Here is a 19,398-nt window from a genome sequence, read left to right on the forward strand (position 1 = left end):
TGGAACAGTTTTCAATGGTTGTCAGAATAATGCAGGAATGGCTGATCTGAGTTAGCAGATACACGGTGAGGGTGCACACTCACCTTTCAGTGTTATGCTGCAGGTACAACACTGTTATGTGCATATATGAGTATATATACTCAAAGTAGAAGCTTGTGGCGGCCTTGCGTCCTGGTCCCGGTCATCGAGGATGGCGGTCTGGGGAATCAATGGTGCGGAGAGGTGTGCACCCCTCGCTGGTGTGGATCGCAGTTCAGTGCTGCAGGGTGGCTGCTTGTCACAGATGCACAGAAGGCAGCAGAGGTAAAACCAAACAGGTTTTATTGAGTAAAATACACATACAGAGACAACGCGTTTTGCAAGGCTCCCCTTGCTTCGTCAGGTCGCGAGAGCTGACGAAGCAAGGGGAGCCTTGCGAAACGTGTTGTCTCTGTATGTGTATTTTACCCAATAAAACCCATTTGGTTTTACCTCTGCTGCCTTCTGTGCATCTGTAACAAGCAGCCACCCTGCAGCGCTGAACTGCGATCCACACCAGCGAGGGGTGCACACCTCTCCGCACCATTGAGTGCCCATTTAAGGTTATGTTCTCACAATTTTTTCCCTGTATGCTCAGGCTGTATGTTGGCAATTTGTCAGAAAAGGTTACTGACATATACCACATTGTACTGACAGTGGTTCCACTAAGTTTTATACACTGAATGTAGTCAACTAGTCACTATGAAGGGTATGTATGAAGGCTTTTACACAGTTTTTTATTTTATTTTATTTTTTATACTGTGTTTTGTTGCTATTTAGTTCATATGTTACTCTTTGTAACAAACAGTTGCGCCAAATGGTTTAGAACATTATCACTGAATTGACGGTGTTAGTCGTGATTTCACTTAAAATCATGCATTGGTTTGGAATTTGTTAATTGTAACTTTTCAATTTGGCGCAAATTTTGGTGCAAATACCTTCATTAAGGCGCTAGTCCACACCAAAAATAAAATGACCGAGAAAATAGCTACAACAATAGAATGTAGAACATTTAAACAACGCCCAAACAAGAAGTGGAAAAAGGACCCTGAACAATAAAAGAAGCAACCTGATTGGTTGCTAGGGGAAACACTTATCTAAGGCAGAGGTCTGGATGAATATCCCCCCTAATGCACAATTCAAAAACAACAAAAAAGGCCCTGGCTGTGCGGGCTTTACCTCTGTAAACCAGACAAAGTCCCAAGGTCAAATTTAACTGCCTCACAGTCAGAAAGTTCTGCCTGGAATTCTGGGGCAGGAGTCTGCGCCTTTTGTAGGGCTGCATTTTTGGCGAAATTACAAACTTGCATGCAACAATTGATAATTTTGGCGCAACTGCGTTCCATTTGATGCAAAAAAAAAAAAACCATACATAAAATAACACTTTGCCACACCATTATTGATACATAGGTTCAGTTTCTAAACATATACATTCACTTTGCAGGGTGCAGCTGACTATGCTGTTCAGTCCTGCAAAATAACATATGAATAATGGATAATGACTTACTAGTTGACCATTATAGTCTATTAAACTTAAAGGGGTTATCAAGGATTCAAAAAGCAGGCTTAATTTCTTTCAAAGACGTCTCCCGGTCTGTCTCCACTTTGGGTGTGGTATTAACAACTTGGCTCCATTCTCTTCAATGGAACTTAGCTGAAGAACCACACCCAACCTGGAGACAGAGAGGGAGAGGTCTTTTAAGAAATGATTTTAGTTTTTAAATGACTGGATAACCCCTTTAAAGGAGATCTCTGGCAAAGATTAACTTAACCCCTATCCACAGGATAAGAGATAAGCAGCTGATTGTGGGGGATCCGACCCCATCTCTCTGGGGGTGCCAAAGTGACCCAAGTACAGCACTCGGGCATACGACTCGGACAACATGCGCTCCTCACTGAGAGTGCCAGGGTCCCGTCCCGGGGATCACAGGGGGGCTCCAGAGGTCGCCCCCCCCCCCACGATCAGCTACTTATCCCCAATCCTGTAAATAGGGGATAAGTTAATTTTTGTCAGAGCTCTTCTTTAATAGTCCCACTGTCAATATACCATGGTATACATTGGCAACTTTTTTTGACAGGCTGCTGATGTATAGCCTGAACATACGGGGAAAATGTAATGAGGACATGGTCTTCCTTACACACCAGATGCTTTTCCCGGTGTAGACGTCAAAGTCGGGCGTGAATAATGTCTGCACCGACCCTATCAATGCATAAAACTATATCACTATGAACATATAGACAGACAGCCAACGGTAGGTACTGAAAGAGCATTTAAGTATGGCCTGGAGACATTCTGGTCCTGGGTACATTTCGGATGTTACCATGTGCCAGCAGAACCAGTAAGGTCTATTACTGGGTCTACTGAGGTAACTGAGTTCACCACACGTCATTGCTCATTCCACAGCACCATTTAGTCCACTATAATCTATGTCTAATGTAACAGATGACATACCATGGGGGAAATCTCACTATTAGGCTCAGATGACACTGTAGCTGCCCACCCTAATCTGTGTCCAATATTGGCCAAAACTGTAATCGCATACCAGACCAGCATACAACACAGTAATAAAAATTCCATCCCACACTTCTTTGTTCAGCTCACTACCGGGATATGTGTCAGCTCCATTAGGACACCATACGCATCAGCAAAGGTTAGGGACTCCTGACTGTCCCTTCTCTACTGGCAAAAATGTTGATCTTTTGAGGTGTACACACAAAGTGAAGGTTGTTTGGCACCCAATACAGAAGATAGAGTACATGGACCATTAAATGGTTTCTCTTTTTGCATATACAGTAATCCCTCAACTTACAATGGCCTCAATATACAATAGTTTCAACATACAATGGTCTTTTCTGGACCATTGTAAGTTGAAACTATACTCTACATACAATGCTACAGACAGTCCAGATCTGTAAAACGTGTCAATGGCCGGAAGAACTGACCAATCAGAATGGGCATTCCCTGGTTAAACCCCTGTATTACTGAAGGGTATGCACTGACTGGTGTCTGGTAGCGCCCCCTACAGTACAGGGAGGTATTACATGTTCTGTACACTTTACCTGTACCAGGGTTACCTGCTCCTCTGGACACCAGGTGAGGGCGACTCCATGTTACTTTTTTAGGACATTGCGTGTACGGTACAGGCCTCCGAAGAATCTCCTGTCCTCTTCATAGACCAGTGTTTCCCAAGCAGGGTGCCCCCAGCTGTTGCAAAACTACAACTCCCAGCATGCCCGGACAGCCTTTGGCTGTCCGGGCATGCTGGGAGTTGTAGTTTTGCAACAGCTGGAGGCTCCATGCTTGGGAAACACTAACACAGACAGGGATTTACAGCTCCCAGCAGATCTTTCTTACTTTTATATGTAAGGATTTGCTTTATCTATATTAGTTATCTACTTATTTTTCTTTAATTCTCACTTTTTCGGATGACATTTTGGTGCCTTTAGAACCAATTACCAGGTTTCCATTGAGTTCAGGTCTCAACAAACAATGGTTTCAACATACAATGGTCGTCCCGGAACCAATTAATATTTTAACTTGAGGGACCACTGTATTTGATTTGCAAGTCATCTATATTCTTTCCAGCATGCCAGGAACCCCTTTAATTAAGGATAGGGTCACACGTGCCTTATATTGCTGCATATTTGCTGCGGCGTATTTTTCTACCCATTGTTGCCAATGGGTAGCAAAATCAGCTGCGTATTTTGCTACTCTCACTTCAATGGGTAAGAAAAATCCGCAACAGCAAAATATGGCACGTTTGATCCTACCCTAAGGATGTTTTCACACGTACAGTATCCTGCACATATTTGATGCGCAGGATTTGAAGCTGCGTTCAGTCAATTAGTTTACATTGAAATCTGCAGCTTCAAATCGTGTGCATCAAATATGCGCAAGATACTGTACGTGTGAATACACCATAAGGGTGCATTCCCACCTGGCGTATTTTGCTGCGTATTTGCTGCTGCGTATTTTTTTCCCCATTGAAGTCAATGGGTTAGAAAATACGCAGCAGCAAATACGCAGCAAAATACGCCAGGTGGGAACATACCATAAGGAGACAAAATTGGCAATGGCAGATATACAGTGGTCCCTCAAGTTACAATATTAATTGGTTCTGGGACGGCCATTGTATCTTGATACCATTGTATGTTGAGACCAGAACTCTATGGAAACCTGGTAATTGGTTCTGAAGCCACCAAAATGTCAGCCAGAAATAGGAAAAAGAAAAAGAAGTAGATAATTAATATAGATAAAGCAAATCCTTACATATAAAAGTAAGAAAGATCTGCTGGGAGCTGTAAATCACTGTCTATGTCAGTGTTTCCCAACCAGGGTGCCTCCAGCTGTTGCAAAACTACAACTCCCAGCATGCCCGGACAGCCTTTGGCTGTCCGGGCATGCTGGGAGTTGTAGTTTTGCAACAGCTGAAGGCACCCTGGTTGGGAAACGCTGGTCTAAGTAAAGGAAAGGTCCTGTACAGGACACGCAATGTCCTAAAAAAGTAAAATGGAGCCACCCTCACCTGGTTTCCGAAGGAGCAGCTAACCCTGGTACAGGTAAAGTGTACAGAACATGTAATACCTCCCAGTACTGTAGGGGGCGCTACCAGACAGGAAATCAGTGCATGCACTTCAGTAATACAGGTAAGGAGTACAGAACATGTAATACCTCCCTGTACTGTAGGGGGCGCTACCAGACAGCCAGTCAGTGCATACACTTCAGTAATACAGGGGTTTTACCAGTGAATGCCCATTCTGATTGGCCAGTTCTTCCAGCCATTGACATATTTTGCAGATCTGCACTGTCTGTACATTGTATGTTGAGTCTGGTTTCAAGTTACAATGGTCCAGAAAAGACCATTGTATGTTGAAACTATTGTATGTTGAGGCCATTGTAAGTTGAGGGATCACTGTATTTTAGTGGTGGACTTTTATATTTTATAGTTAGTAGCATCAACTTACCTGATAGAGAACCTGTACTTTATGGACCAATTATAACGGTTCTGGACATGTGACTTCATAAACCATGACTGTGATGTCATTTCAGCATTCACAGCTCCACAGGTCTTATATACAAAGCCAATATGTCTGTACCTCAACACGCTATGGCAGTATAGGATTGTATTCACTCCACATGTAGACGACGGGACTCCAGACCACATGGTACCCAAATATAAAAAAAGGAAATTAGGCAAGGTTCTAGGCCAATAGAGGCATTATCTAATAATAGTTGCCGTGTCTGGGACAGTGATCCATAGCGGCAGGACTTATTACAGAGCCATATGTGTAATGTAGACAATGCCAGTGCTCTAATTCCTATAACGCTTCAGAAGACAAATAAATTCCATCCTTTCGGCTCAGCTAACCTTTCTCGGGGATATCCCCACGGAGGGTTAAGCCTTGAAATAATGGAAATACATTCTTTTCAGGGATCAAAGGCATGTCAGTGTGAGCTGCAGCATACCTCCACCTCTGCTGTCATATACACGGTGCTAATAAATTGTAAGCTCCTGGGGACAGGAATCCGACCCCTCTCTCTTTTTAAAGGGTACCTCTCATCAAATACACTTTTTGATATATTTTAGATTAATGAATGTTGAATAACTTTCCAATAGCATGTTAATGAAAAATATGCTTCTTTCTATTGTATTTTTCCTGATCAGTCCTGTCAGCAAGCATTTCTGACTCATGCTGGAGTCCTAAACACTCTGAGCTGCCGGCCTGCTTTGTTCACAGCCAAACAGGCTGTGAACAAAGCAGGCTGGCAGCTCTGAGTGTTCTCCTTTGTGAACAAAGCAGACTGGCAGCTCGTAGTGTTTAGGACTCCAGCATGAGTCTGAAATGCTTGCTGCCAGGACTGGTAGGGAGACCCCTAGTGGTCATTTCTTCAAAGTGGAAAATTAAATAGAAAGAAGCATATTTTTTAATAACATGCAATTGTAAAGTTATTCTGCATACATTAATCTACAATATATCAAAAGTTTTTTTGATGAGAGGTACCCTTTAATCTAAATGTGTCTTCTATGCATTTGTAGACAATGCAAGTGGGTGCAGAATAGCGACTGGATGGGATCTGTATAGGTCACTGTTTTCCAACCAGTGTGCCTCCAGCTGTTGCAAAACTACAACTCCCAGCATGCCCGGACAGCCTTTGGCTGTCCGGGCATGCTGAGAATTGTAGTTTAGCAAGTTTTGCAACAGCTGGAGGCACACTGGTTGGGAAACACTGGCATGTGTTGTCTCGTGACGCAACAGGATTGTGTCACATATGTGGCTACATGAAATGCATAGGGTACAGGGTATATGTCAATTTAACCCCTTAAGGACTCAGCCCATTTTGGCCTTAAGGACTCAGACAATTTAATTTTTACGTTTTCATTTTTTCCTCCTCGCCTTCTAAAAATCATAACTCTTTTATATTTTCATCCACAGACTAGTATGAGGGCTTATTTTTTGCGTGACCAGTTGTCCTTTGTAATGACATCACTCATTATATCATAAAATGTATGGCGCAACCAAAAAACACTATTTTTGTGGGGAAATTAAAACGAAAAACGCAATTTTGCTAATTTTGGAAGGTTTTGTTTTCACGCCGTACAATTTATGGTAAAAATGACATGTGTTCTTTATTCTGAGGGTCAATACGATTAAAATGATACCCATTATTATATACTTTTATATTATTGTTGCGCTTAAAAAAAATCACAAACTTTTTAACCAAATTAGTACGTTTATAATCCCTTTATTTTGATGACCTATAACTTTTTTATTTTTCAGTATAAGCGGCGGTATGGGGGCTCATTTTATGCGCCATGATCTGTACTTTTTTTTGATACCACATTTGTATATAAAAAACTTTTAATAAATTTTTTATAATTTTTTTTTTAATAAAATGTATTAAAAAAGTAGGAATTTTGGACTTTTTAAAATTTTTTTCGTTCACGCCGTTCACCGTACGGGATCATTAACATTTTATTTTAATAGTTCGGACATTTACGCACGCGGCGATACCAAATATGTCTATAAAAAATGTTTTTTACGCTTTTTGGGGGTAAAATAGGAAAAAACGGACGTTTTACTTTTTTATTGGGGGAGGGGATTTTTCACTTTTTTTTTACTTTTACTTTTACATTTTTTTACATTTTTTTTTACACTTGAATAGTCCCCATAGGGGACTATTCATAGCAATACCATGATTGCTAATACTGATCTGTTCTATGTATAGGACATAGAACAGATCAGTATTATCGGTCATCTCCTGCTCTGGTCTGCTCGATCACAGACCAGAGCAGGAGACGCCGGGAGCCGCACGGAGGAAGGTGAGGGGACCTCCGTGCGGCGTTATGAATGATCGCATCCCCGCAGCAGCGCTGCGGGCGATCCGATCGTTCATTTTAATCGCGAACTCCCGCAGATGCCGGGATCTGTATTGATCCCGGCACCTGAGGGGTTAATGACGGACGCCCGCGAGATCGCGGGCGTCGGCCATTGCCGGCGGGTCCCTGGCTGCGATTAGCAGCCGGGATCAGCCGCGCATGACACGGGCATCGCTCCGATGCCCGCGGTTATGCTTAGGACGTAAATGTACGTCCTGGTGCGTTAAGTACCACCTCACCAGGACGTACATTTACGTCCTGCGTCCTTAAGGGGTTAAAGGGGTTATCCAGGAAAAAACTTTTTTTTTATATATATCAACTGGCTCCAGAAAGTTAAACAGATTTGTAAATGACTTCTATTAAAAAATCTTAATCCTTTCAGTACTTATGAGCTTCTGAAGTGAAGGTTGTTCTTTTCTGTCTAAGTGCTCTCTGATGACACGTTTCTCGGGAACTGCCCAGTTTAGAAGCAAATCCTCATAGCAAACCTCTTCTAAACTGAGCGTTTCCTGAGACAGGTGTCATCAGAGAGCACTTAGATAGAAAAGAACAACCTTTACTTCAGAAGCTCATAAGTACTGAAAGGATTACGTTTTTTTTTAATAGAAGTCATTTACAAATCTGTTTAACTTTCTGGAGCCAGTTGATATATATATATATATATATATATATATATATATATATATATATATAAAAAGTTTTTTCCTTGATAACCCCTTTAAAGAATGAATTAGGAACACTTCTTCGTCTCGACTGACACAATTTATAGACGATCCCAGGGGTACTCCGGTGGAAAACAATTTTATTTTTAAAATCAACTGGTGCCAGAAAGTTAAACAGATTTGTAAATAACTTCTATTAAAAAATCTTAATCCTTCCAGTACTTATCATCTGCTCTATGCTCCAAAGGAAGTTGTGTGGTCCTTTCCAGTCTGACCACAGTGCTCTCTGCTGACACCTCTGTCCACGTCAGGAACTGTCCAGAGCAGGAGAAAATCCCCATAGCAAACCTCTCCTGCTTCAGACAGTAACTGACATGGGCAGAGGTGGCAGCAGAGAGCACTGTGGTCAGACTGGAAAGAACTACACAATTTCCTCTGGAGTATACAGCAGCTGATAAGTACTGGAAGGATTACGATTTTTAAATAGAAGTCATTTACAAATCTGTTTAACTTTCTGGCACCAATTGATCTGAAAACAATTGTTTTCCACTGGAGTACCCCTTTAAGTATTACCATTATGTATAATTTTTTTTTAGAAGGCTTCAAGAAGAGGACCGGCAGCCTATTGTTGGTGTTTTCTGCTCAATATCACGTAATCGTATAGGAGCAGATGTCAACTGATTAATAAAAAAACAGGGACAAAAGAAGTACGTCCCAAATCTGACTAATCCTCAACCAGCCGCATTGGAGCCGCTTTAAACTCTTACTGCCTTCAGCATGCCTCATTACAATCCTAGGATTAGCGGGCTAGCCGATTAGGGGTTAAATCCTAGCTACTCCCTACAGCTGCGTGTAGCTAGGCGGCATACGTTTTTCTATACGTCTCTGTTTGTGCAGCTTTAATCTGAGTTTCTCCGGTTTCCACCTATAGTTCAAAGACATACTGATAGGTCAGTTGGCTTCCTATGGTTTCCTATGGGGGGTCTTGGTGGGAAGGGTGATGGCGGCACAGCAGGGACCGGTGAGAGGGAATGTATCTCCAAGGGGGCTGCAGAATATACCGAGATCCTAGGAAATAATGAAATAAATAAATGACAGTGTGAAATATCTCTGCAGTGAGCTGGTTGCTGCCTCTTTAGTTTACTGCAGGATTTAAGCAGTCGCCCCAGGGATGCTGCTGCCATAGCACGAAAGCTGTCGGTGGGAGGAGATATGACATCACTGTGTGGGAGCAGAACGCAGGACTGCAAGATGTGCGAGCGTCTGACTAAGACAAAAAAAAAAGAGACACCCGGAATATGTCATCACCACCAGGGAGACAACAAGACCCTTCATGTGCGCAGGGTCAGATTAAAGTGGAGCATATTAAACACTATAATGGGGAATTGCATTATATGCAATAACCCAATGATGACCCCTTAGTCCAATAAGAAGCTTGCAAGGCCGCACAACAACCACATACTTCACTGCAGCTCTTCCCAAGTCACCAGCAGAATGTGGTCACTGACTATAACCAGGGCCGGACTGGGTGTGAAAACCAGCCCTGGAAAAAATGACATACCAGCCCCAGAGTGTTGCGTCATTATACCAGCACGTCGTCATTTTCTTGTTCATAAAAGGTAAAATCATGCATTTTAAAGCATATTAGTTTCCCCACATTAGGTGCAGTATAGTTCCCCCCACATTAGGTGCAGTATAGTTCCCCCCCACATTAGGTGCAGTATAGTTTCCCCCCACATTAGGTGCAGTATAGTTCCCCCCCACATTAGGTGCAGTATAGTTCCTCCCACATTAGGTGCAGTAAAGCTTCCCCACATTAGGTGCAGTATAGTTCCCCCACATTAGGTGCAGTATAGTTCCCCCACATTAGGTGCAGTATAGTTCCCCACATTAGGTGCAGTATAGTTCCCCCACATTAGGTGCAGTATAGTTCCCCCACATTAGGTGCAGTATAGTTCCCCCACATTAGGTGCAGTATAGTTCCCCATATTAGGTGCAGTATAGTTCCCCACATTAGGTGCAGTATAGTCCCCCACATTAGGTGCCGTCACTGAGGACAAGCAGTGCTCTGTACACTGAGGACAACCAGGGCTCTGGACATGCTTGGGAAGGGTCTGTGCTTGTCTTTGGGCTAAATGGCTATGTTGTGAGATTACCATAATACTGCAGCTAGCTTTTTGTGAACTGGTATTTCCTGTTTGTGTTTCCTTTTTGCCTACAAATCCCATAATTTCATTTTCCTCCCTCCTACACATCAGCCACCCCACCCATTGAAACATAAATGAGCTGCATCGATTCAAAACACCTGTGGTTTTCAATCAGGGTGCCTACAGCTGTTGCATTAGTTGCAGATTGCTCTCTCTCCCACCAAGCGATCCCTCCACCCATTGAAGCAGACAGGCTCCCTGTCATCAGCTGACTAGCGAGTCAGGTCTCAGCCGCATTGCAACCTGGGAAAAATCTGAGACAACAGTCATTTTGTATTCTGTTAAAAATAAATATTGGGGTGAAAATCACATAAGAATTGTGAGAAAACCGTCACACACAGGTACAGACACTATATTATGAACTACACTAACTTTACAGCCCCTGTAGCATAGTCAAATAAAAAAAAAATAAAAAAAATTATGGAATACCCCTTTAAGTTTATTATGTATGAAGCCACTAAATAATTAAAATATCAATAAAATAGCTCATCAATTCTGGATAATCCCTATTGCTTCCACAAGAGACTAATATGCAGTTGAATAATAAATTTTAAAGGTGCTCAGGTAATGGATAAGCATAGCCCCCTTGTGTTACACTTATCTTGTGTTTTCGACACTTTTTGACTCTTACTTGATAAGGGGTTTAGCTTAGAGCAAATGGGGCATGGCTGGAAATGTGACACTTTGTAACCAAATAAAAAAATTGACAAAAAGTAAGCAAACCAATGGATGGTATAAATTAGACAACAACTTGAGCCACTGTGATAAATATAAATCCTGATAACTTTGGCGCATTATCAGACGGCCTGGTCTAAACAAATCTGCCCAAATATAAAAAAATAAACTGGAGTACCACTTTCATGGGTCATTGCCGAAACACTTTTAACCTATAGATTCCTCTTGGGGTAATCCAAAATACCCTTTCTTCCCATATACGCTATTTAAAAACTTCCCATGAGCTTTATTTGGTTTTTCTACACACTATTTAAAAGCATCAGTGTATTATGCCCTTCTATATATTTGTGCTCCCTGTATATGAGGGAGTCACTATCCTCAATGTGTTGCTGTTATTGATCGGTACCTGAGTGTGTCTGCCGCTCATACTCAGTGTAAGTAAGGGCTCAGCCCTGTATTGTAAAAGCTTCCTACTCTGCCCCTCTCAACATGTTTCGCTATGTAAGTAGCTTTATCAAGAGGTAGCGGCATCGGAGCTTGGAACAAGTTATATAGACTCTGTTTGTGACATCACTGAAAACTCGTGAATGCTCATTATCCAAAAAGATCTCCAACCTCATGATCGGGCCTTCTGTATGGAGGGTCATTTTTGATTGCTAGGACAGTCCTGTAATCAGATCCCCTCTTTGTTTTCTAAACACTCCTTTATTTCCGTTCATCCACCCTAATGTATGTCCGCCCAATCATCTGAATTGTTTACAACTGACGTCACCTGCGCATTCTCGGATGTGTGAACACTTTACCTTCGTGATGCGAATAGTCGCAGATCTCGTCTGCGCATTCTGTGTGCGCGGACTCTTAGAAGAAGATATCATCTCCATTGTTGACACCGACGTCACATGCGCATTCTCGGGTGCGCTAACACTTTAACTTCATGATGTAGATCTCGTCTGTGTACGTGTACTCACATATCTTAGATGGACATGTGATCCAACATCTTCAGAGTAGGACCTAACCTATCTGCACATATGTATAAAGAACTTTATACAGGTTTTCTCCCGGGGTTATTGCCTCTACCTATGTTGATTATTTTATTTTGTGGTGAGCCATGGGGTGTGAAGGTGAGGTGTATGGGGCAGATGGTATTAACCCCTAAATGTTTGTGACGCCAGGGCATACAGATGGTAATAGTCTTTACAGCTAGGCCAGGATCCCAGAGAGCTGGCCAGTAACATGGAGGGGACCTTGCAGCTTGCTGGGACTTGCAATGACTTGACAGACTTTAGGATAGCCACGCTGACTATAATAGACTTGACTATAGACTTGACTTGACTGAGGGTAGTGACAGCAGACATAGATGACTTGACTTACTGACATGTGGCTGTAGGTTAGGCTTGAGGCCTCCAGGTGTGCTGGACACTGAAACATCTGGACTGAACTTGACCCCAGCAGAAGCTAAGAGCAAAAGAACCAGATTTCAGCTCCTCCCCTCCTTATAAAGGGGGGCTGTGCAAGGAGCTCATAGGTCAAGCTGCGGGTCATCTGGTTAGCTGGTGCTCTCTGGGTAACAAACATGTGACAACAACATCATGTGACTAACTCAACTCCTTAAAGGTCTTTTATACCTAATACACCTAATATACAGATAACACAATGGGAGAGACACTGCAGGAGAGCCCCTAGGACACAGAGGGACTCAACCTGACAGGGCTTAAGTACTGTACGGGACTATATCCCGTACTGGGACATCACAATTTTTTGTTTTTGTTACTACTTATAAGAATATTTTGCCTCATATTCCTGCATGGGATATTACAAGGATGTAGATTGCTGATATTTATCATGCCTTGTTTTTTTCATTTCTTATTTGTTATTTTTGTTATTAACTCTAATTTTCCTTTTGTTGTTATTTCTCTCTTCTCTTTTCCTTTTACTCCTTTTTAACTTCCTTTTGAATTTTTAACTCTTTTTGGTATTTTGTTCTTCCTTTTCCTTGATTCTTCTTCTTTCCAAGATCCCTTTTATTTATATTTTCCTATTTCAATATTTTGCATTTTGTTGTTGTTATTAGAGTATCAATGTCCCACTCCAGGGGCTCATCCCACCTCCATGGATCCATATCACACTCTGGAAAGTATTCCCATATTATTTGTAGATATAAATAAAACCTATGCACAGATTTATTATTATGTATTATGCCTCTGCACAATCATTTTTTTAGGGACGGATGGAGATTAGTATTCTTAGTATTCTACTATATTTACTATCAGAGGAATTTTAATGTTCTTAATGGTTCCATTTTGCCCGATTTTATATTGATTATTTTTATCAATTTTTATGTCTTAAAAATTGAAGAGACTTTATAAATTGTCAGACGTCTGGAGTTATCTACATTGAGTGGCATCGCTAGGGGGGGGGGGGGGGGGGGGTCAGATCAGGCCGTGCCCCCCCTTGTGCCCTCCCAATTTAAAATAAATAGTGATGTCCGGGGCCATGGGCGGACTGACCGGCTGGGTAAAGAGCCCGCTGCAGCTGCTGAGGATATCCCTGCGCTGCTCCTGGTCTGCGTATCATTAGCAGAGACAGGCAGAGCAGGGATGAAGGTACCTGATGATGGCTCCGCCCCCAGCACAGGAGAGGACGGGGTGAGAGCTGACAGGCCTCCGGAACACAGAGCAGCTTCATGTGAGGTGAGTGATGTCCTGTGTCCTCCCTCTCTCCCCCCTGATCAGCAGTCTATCCTGGGGCTGGGTCATGTGTATAGTAGCAGTCCAGAGGGGTCCCTTTCCCTCCTTCAGTGTCCACAGGTCACATTATCAGAACAATTTTTGGGAAAAATCGTGGCAAAATTGCGCGTTTTTTGTCGCGATTTTTCCATAAATTGTTCTGGTAATGTGACCTGTTGGTGACCTGTGGACACTGGAGGAGGGAAAGTGACCCCACTGGAAGGAACATGTGAACACGCTGCTCGTTTATCATTAACCTCCTTAAAGGTACATTCACATGTACAGGATCAGCTGCATATTTTTGCTGCATATTTTGTGCAGCTGATTTTGCAACCCATTAGCTTTAATAGGTAGCAAAATCAGCTGCAGAAAATATACAGCAGATCCTGTACGTGTGAACGTACCCTAAGGGCTCATTCAGGGGTGGATCCCCAGCATATTTTACGCTGCAGATCCACCGACAATGGACCCTACAGCGCTGCCTCCATCTGTGCCTGATCATAACAGCAATCCTCCGCTACGAGCAGACATGCTTTGATGTGTATACTCGCACACATCATGGCCGGTCCTCCTGCTCCCTGAGCTAGGCCGAGAGCAGCCGCGATGTGTGCGAGTATACACATGAAAGCGTGTCCGCTACAGAGGATTGCCGTTATGAGCAGGCACAGATGGAGGCAGCACTGTAGGGTCCATTGTCGGGGGATCCGCAACGTAAAATATGCTGGGGATCCATCCGTGTAAATGAGGACACAAGGCGTGTGTGTACGCACAGTGCCTGCTCCCACTGTGTTGTATAAATCATTAGCTAGAACCCTCGGCTAATGCCAGACATCACCAATTAGGCTGATGTTTGACATTAACACTTTAGATGCCGCTATCAAAGTTGATGGTAGTGTCCAAAAGTTTTAACGCCTTAAGGACATAGCATTTTTCTGTTTTTGCACTTTTGTTTTTTCCTCACCTTTTAAAAATCATAACCCTTTTAATTTTTCACCTAAAAATCCATATGATAGCTTATTTTTTGCGCCACCAATTCTACTTTGTAGTGACATCAGTAATTTTACCAAAAAATCTACGGCAAAAACGGAAATAAAAAATCATTGTGCAACAAGAATGTATGAAGATTTTAAGTTAAATTTTTTTTACATTTTTTATTAAATCAAACATGTTCTGCACAGTGTGTGTGTATTTATTTATGATATATATATATATATATATATATTAAAAAAAAAAATATATATATATATATATATATATATATATATACACACACACACATACACACGTTTTAAAATTGCCCCCCCCCCCCACTTTTGTCACTGGCCCCCCATGTGCCCCCCCTAAATATGAATGTTGGAGATGCCACTGTCTACATTGCAGATTGCAGATGTCCCAAATTGTATGTGGGTAAGACAACCCATCAATTGAGAAGAAGAGTGTCGAAACAGCTGAGCACAATAAGGACGGAGTCAGATACCTCGTTGGTGAGGCACATCCGTGATGCACATAAAGGAGAAACTATGAGCTTGAAATTTTGGGGGTTCATTGGCCCAGGAGGAGGCAACCTGGACAAAAAACTATTGAGGGAAGAAGCAACATGGATACACAGGTTAAACACCTTAAAACCTCAAGGCCTAAATGAGGGATTTACCTTCATTGAAGCCTGCCAGGAATATGATTAATTGTGGCAGAATGAATATATACCTACACAGTGGCGTGTGTGTCAAGTTTTATAAGATGATAGTGACAAGAGATAAAAACAATCAATATAAAATTGGGCAAAATGGAACCATTAAGAACATAAAAATGTAGTCCTTTGATAGTATACCCCTCTAAGAATACTAATCGCCATCCGTCCCTGAAATTGTGCAGAGGCATAAAACATAATAATTAATCTGCGCATAGGTTTAAGTCTACAAATAATATGGGAATACTTACCAGAGTGTGATATGGATCCATGGAGGTGGGATGAGCCCCTGGAGTGGGACATTGATACTCTAATAACAACAAAAAATGGTAAATATTGAAATAGGAAAATATAAATAAAAAGGATCTTAGAAAGAAGAAGAATCAAGGAAATGGAAGAACAAAATACCAAAAAAAAAAGTTAAAAATTCAAAAGAAAGCTAAAAAGGAGTAAAAGAAAAAGGAAAAGAAAAGAGAGAAATAACAACAAAAGATAAATAAGAGTTAATAATAAAAATAACAAATAAGATAAATGAAAAAAACAAGGCATGATAAATCTACATCCTTGTAATATCCCATGCAGAAATGTGGTAGCCCTTGGGGGGGTGTATGGTAGGGATGGTAGGATGTTGGTATATGAGGGGTTAATATTAACCCAGTCACTCATGACGCCAGGGTGAGGGCTGGTATGCTGAATCTATGTTCCGGCCTATCGCCGCCCTTCCCAGAAGCGATAGGTGCAATGAAATGACTGAAGGTCCACAAGCAGATTTAACTTGAACTTCAATAACTTTACTGCAGTGCTTGCAATATCCAATACGCAATAACAGTCTCTTAATACAGTTCTTTGGTTGCTTAGCGATTGGTAGAAGTTGCGGACCTTGCATAAGACCTATAGTCTCTGAATTTAGGGAATGATGTGCAGATCCGTCCGGATTTAGGGGAAATATTGAGTCCGGTGATGCTGCAGAGTGCTTAGGGGATGACACACTATAATTTATATCGTTCGGCTGTTGCCGCAAGGCTCAGGCCTAACTCACTGCGATTACTGTAATACAGGTCTTGCTTACTTGCTATCCCGGGAACAAGAGAGGTGTTGCTAGTTTGCTTGCACAGGATCAAGAGAGAGATAAGATGGCCGCCGCTCCCTTATATGGGCAGGGGACATGGCGATTTTGATTGGTCCGAACGTCTGCCACTCACTTTACATGGTGAGATGGGATTGCTTACATCACAGGCTCTATGTACACTGTAAAACCAGAACGAGGCTACAGATACCAGAACGAGGCCTGGAACGCATCCAGAGTGAGGCTTGGAACGCACCACATGACCCGAAGGCCCTGCAATGCCGTAGAAACAAGTAATTAACCATTTACATACTGAAATAACACTATATACATTATTTTATAGATAAATTAGTAATCTATATACTATAATGGAGGCGACTAGGGGCGAACTGACCAATAAAGACTACTAAGTCCTAGGGACTCTGGCTATGGGGACCCAAGATAAATAAGTACCGAATGAAATGCGGTACTGGGACACCACAGAAATATGAGGCAAAATATTCCTATCAGTAATAACAAAAACATAGGTAGGGTATTTGTAATGAACTCCCCAAGACACAGGAATATAAATGAAATAATCAACAAAGGTAGAGGCAATAACCCCCGGGAGAATACCTGTATACCTCCAAAGTTCTTTATACATATGTGCAGATAGGTTAGGTCCTACTGTCACGATGCCGGCTGGCAGGTAGTGGACCCTCTGTGCCAGAGAGGGATTGGCGTGGACCGTGCTAGTGGACCGGTTCTAAGCCACTACTGGTTTTCACCAGAGCCCGCCGCAAAGCGGGATGGTCTTGCTGCGGCGGTAGTGACCAGGTCGTATCCACTAGCAACGGCTCACCTCTCTGGCTGCTGAAGATACTGAAGATAGGCGAGGTACAAGGGAGTAGGCAGTAGCAAGGTCGGACGTAGCAGAAGGTCGGGGGCAGGCGGCAAGGTTCGTAGTCAGGGGAGATAGCAAAGGTACTGGTACACAGGCTATTGAACACACAAGGAACGCTTTCACTGGCACTAAGGCAACAAGATCCGGCAAGGGAGTGCAAGGGAGGAGACTAGATATAGCCAGGGAACAGGTGGGAACCAATTAAGCTAATTGGGCCAGGCACCAATCATTGGTGCACTGGCCCTTTAAGTCTCAGGGAGCTGACGCGCGCGCGCCCTAGAGAGCGGAGCCGCGCGCGCCAGCACATGACCGCAGGAGACGGGAACGGGTAAGTGACCTGGGATGCGATTCGCGAGCGGGCGCGTCCCGCTGTGCGAATCGCATCCCCAACGGCCATGGCAGAGCAGCGCTCCCGGTCAGCGCTGACCGGGGAGCTGCAGGGAGAAGGACGCCGTGAGCGCTCCGGGGAGGAGCGGGGACCCGGAGCGCTAGGCGTAACAGTACCCCCCCCCCCTTAGGTCTCCCCTTCTCTTTATCGGGTAACTGCCTCCCCTGGGATGAGGACACCGGGAAAGGATGGAGGGATTCCTCAACGGCAGGCAGAACCGCAGGAGTAGGAATGGGGAGAGAGGGCAGAGGGCGAGACCTGGCACGGGGCAGTGTGACACCAGGACGAGGGCCATGAGGGGACACAGAAGCTTGCCTGATGGAACTGGGAGGAGGGGAGGGGCATTTCCTGTGGCAGGCAGAGTCCTTAAAGACCTTAGGGGGACCGAATACAGGAGGAACCACAGAGTTACGGCAAGGGTTACTGGGAACCGGTTTTAGACAGTTCTTGGCACAAAAGGACCCCCAACTCTTGATCTCCCCAGTGGACCAATCCAGGATTGGGGAATGAAGTTGAAGCCAGGGAAGTCCAAGGAGAATTTCCGAGGTGCAATTGGGGAGGACCAAAAGTTCAATCCTCTCGTGATGAGATCCGATGCTCATAAGAAGGGGCTCCGTGCGGAAACGTATGGTACAGTCCAACCTGGCTCCGTTGACCGCGGAAATGTGGAGTGGCTTGACAAGACGGGTCACCGGAATACGGAATTTATTCACAAAGGACTCCCGAATAAAATTCCCAGAAGCTCCAGAGTCCAGGCAGGCCACGGCTGAGAGGGGAGAGCTGGCTGAAGTGGAAATCCGAACAGGTACCGTGAGACGTGGAGAAGCCGACTTGGCATCAAGAGACGCCACACCCACGAGAGCTGAGTGCGAGCGTGCGTTTCCCAGACGTGGAGGACGGATTGGGCAATCCACCAAAAAATGTTCAGTACTGGCACAGTACAGACAGAGATTCTCTTCCTTACGGCGATTCCTCTCTTCCAGGGTCAGGCGAGACCGATCCACTTGCATGGCCTCCTCGGCGGGAGGCCTAGGCGCAGATTGCAGTGGAGACTGTGGGAGAGGTGGCCAGAGATCTAAGTCTTTTTCCTGGCGGAGCTCTTGATGCCTCTCAGAAAAACGCATGTCAATGCGAGTGGCTAGATGAATGAGTTCATGCAGGTTAGCAGGAGTCTCTCGTGCGGCCAGAACATCTTTAATGTTGCTGGATAGGCCTTTTTTAAAGGTCGCGCAGAGAGCCTCATTATTCCAGGACAATTCTGAAGCAAGAGTACGGAATTGTACGGCATACTCGCCAACGGAAGAATTACCCTGGACCAGGTTCAACAGGGCAGTCTCAGCAGAAGAGGCTCGGGCAGGTTCCTCAAAGACACTTCGGATTTCCGAGAAGAAGGAGTGTACAGAGGCAGTGACGGGGTCATTGCGGTCCCAGAGCGGTGTGGCCCATGACAGGGCTTTTCCGGACAGAAGGCTGACTACGAAAGCCACCTTAGACCTTTCAGTGGGAAACAGGTCCGACATCATCTCCAGATGCAGGGAACATTGGGAAAGAAAGCCACGGCAAAACTTAGAGTCCCCATTAAATTTGTCCGGCAAAGACAGGCGGAGGCTAGGAGTGGCCACTCGCTGCGGAAGGGGTGCAGGAGCTGGCGGAGGAGATGGTTGTTGCTGCTGTAGCTGAGACTGAACTTGCTGTAGCTGCGACTGT

At 43.8% G+C, this 19,398-nt stretch overlaps 1 protein-coding gene across 5 annotated transcripts in view; it reads left to right on the plus strand.

Moving 5' to 3' along the window:
• Window positions 1-19,398, plus strand: part of LOC130368042 (peptidyl-prolyl cis-trans isomerase-like) — a 42,491-nt gene that overhangs the window by 11,510 nt on the left and 11,583 nt on the right. Inside the window, exon 1 of one of the 5 annotated variants that reach the window (XM_056571249.1) lies at window positions 5,122-5,184. The exons of 3 other annotated variants lie outside the window; for them this stretch is intronic. In XM_056571249.1, the coding sequence (XP_056427224.1) occupies window positions 5,182-5,184 (3 nt within the window). In that variant the 5' untranslated portion in view covers window positions 5,122-5,181. Of the gene's footprint in view, window positions 1-5,121; window positions 5,185-16,606; window positions 16,714-19,398 lie in introns of those variants that run through there. One more of the 5 variants, XM_056571250.1, reaches the window with a different exon arrangement.

This window comes from Hyla sarda, chromosome 4 (assembly GCF_029499605.1).
Source record: "Hyla sarda isolate aHylSar1 chromosome 4, aHylSar1.hap1, whole genome shotgun sequence".
Classification (NCBI taxonomy): domain Eukaryota; kingdom Metazoa; phylum Chordata; class Amphibia; order Anura; family Hylidae; genus Hyla; species Hyla sarda.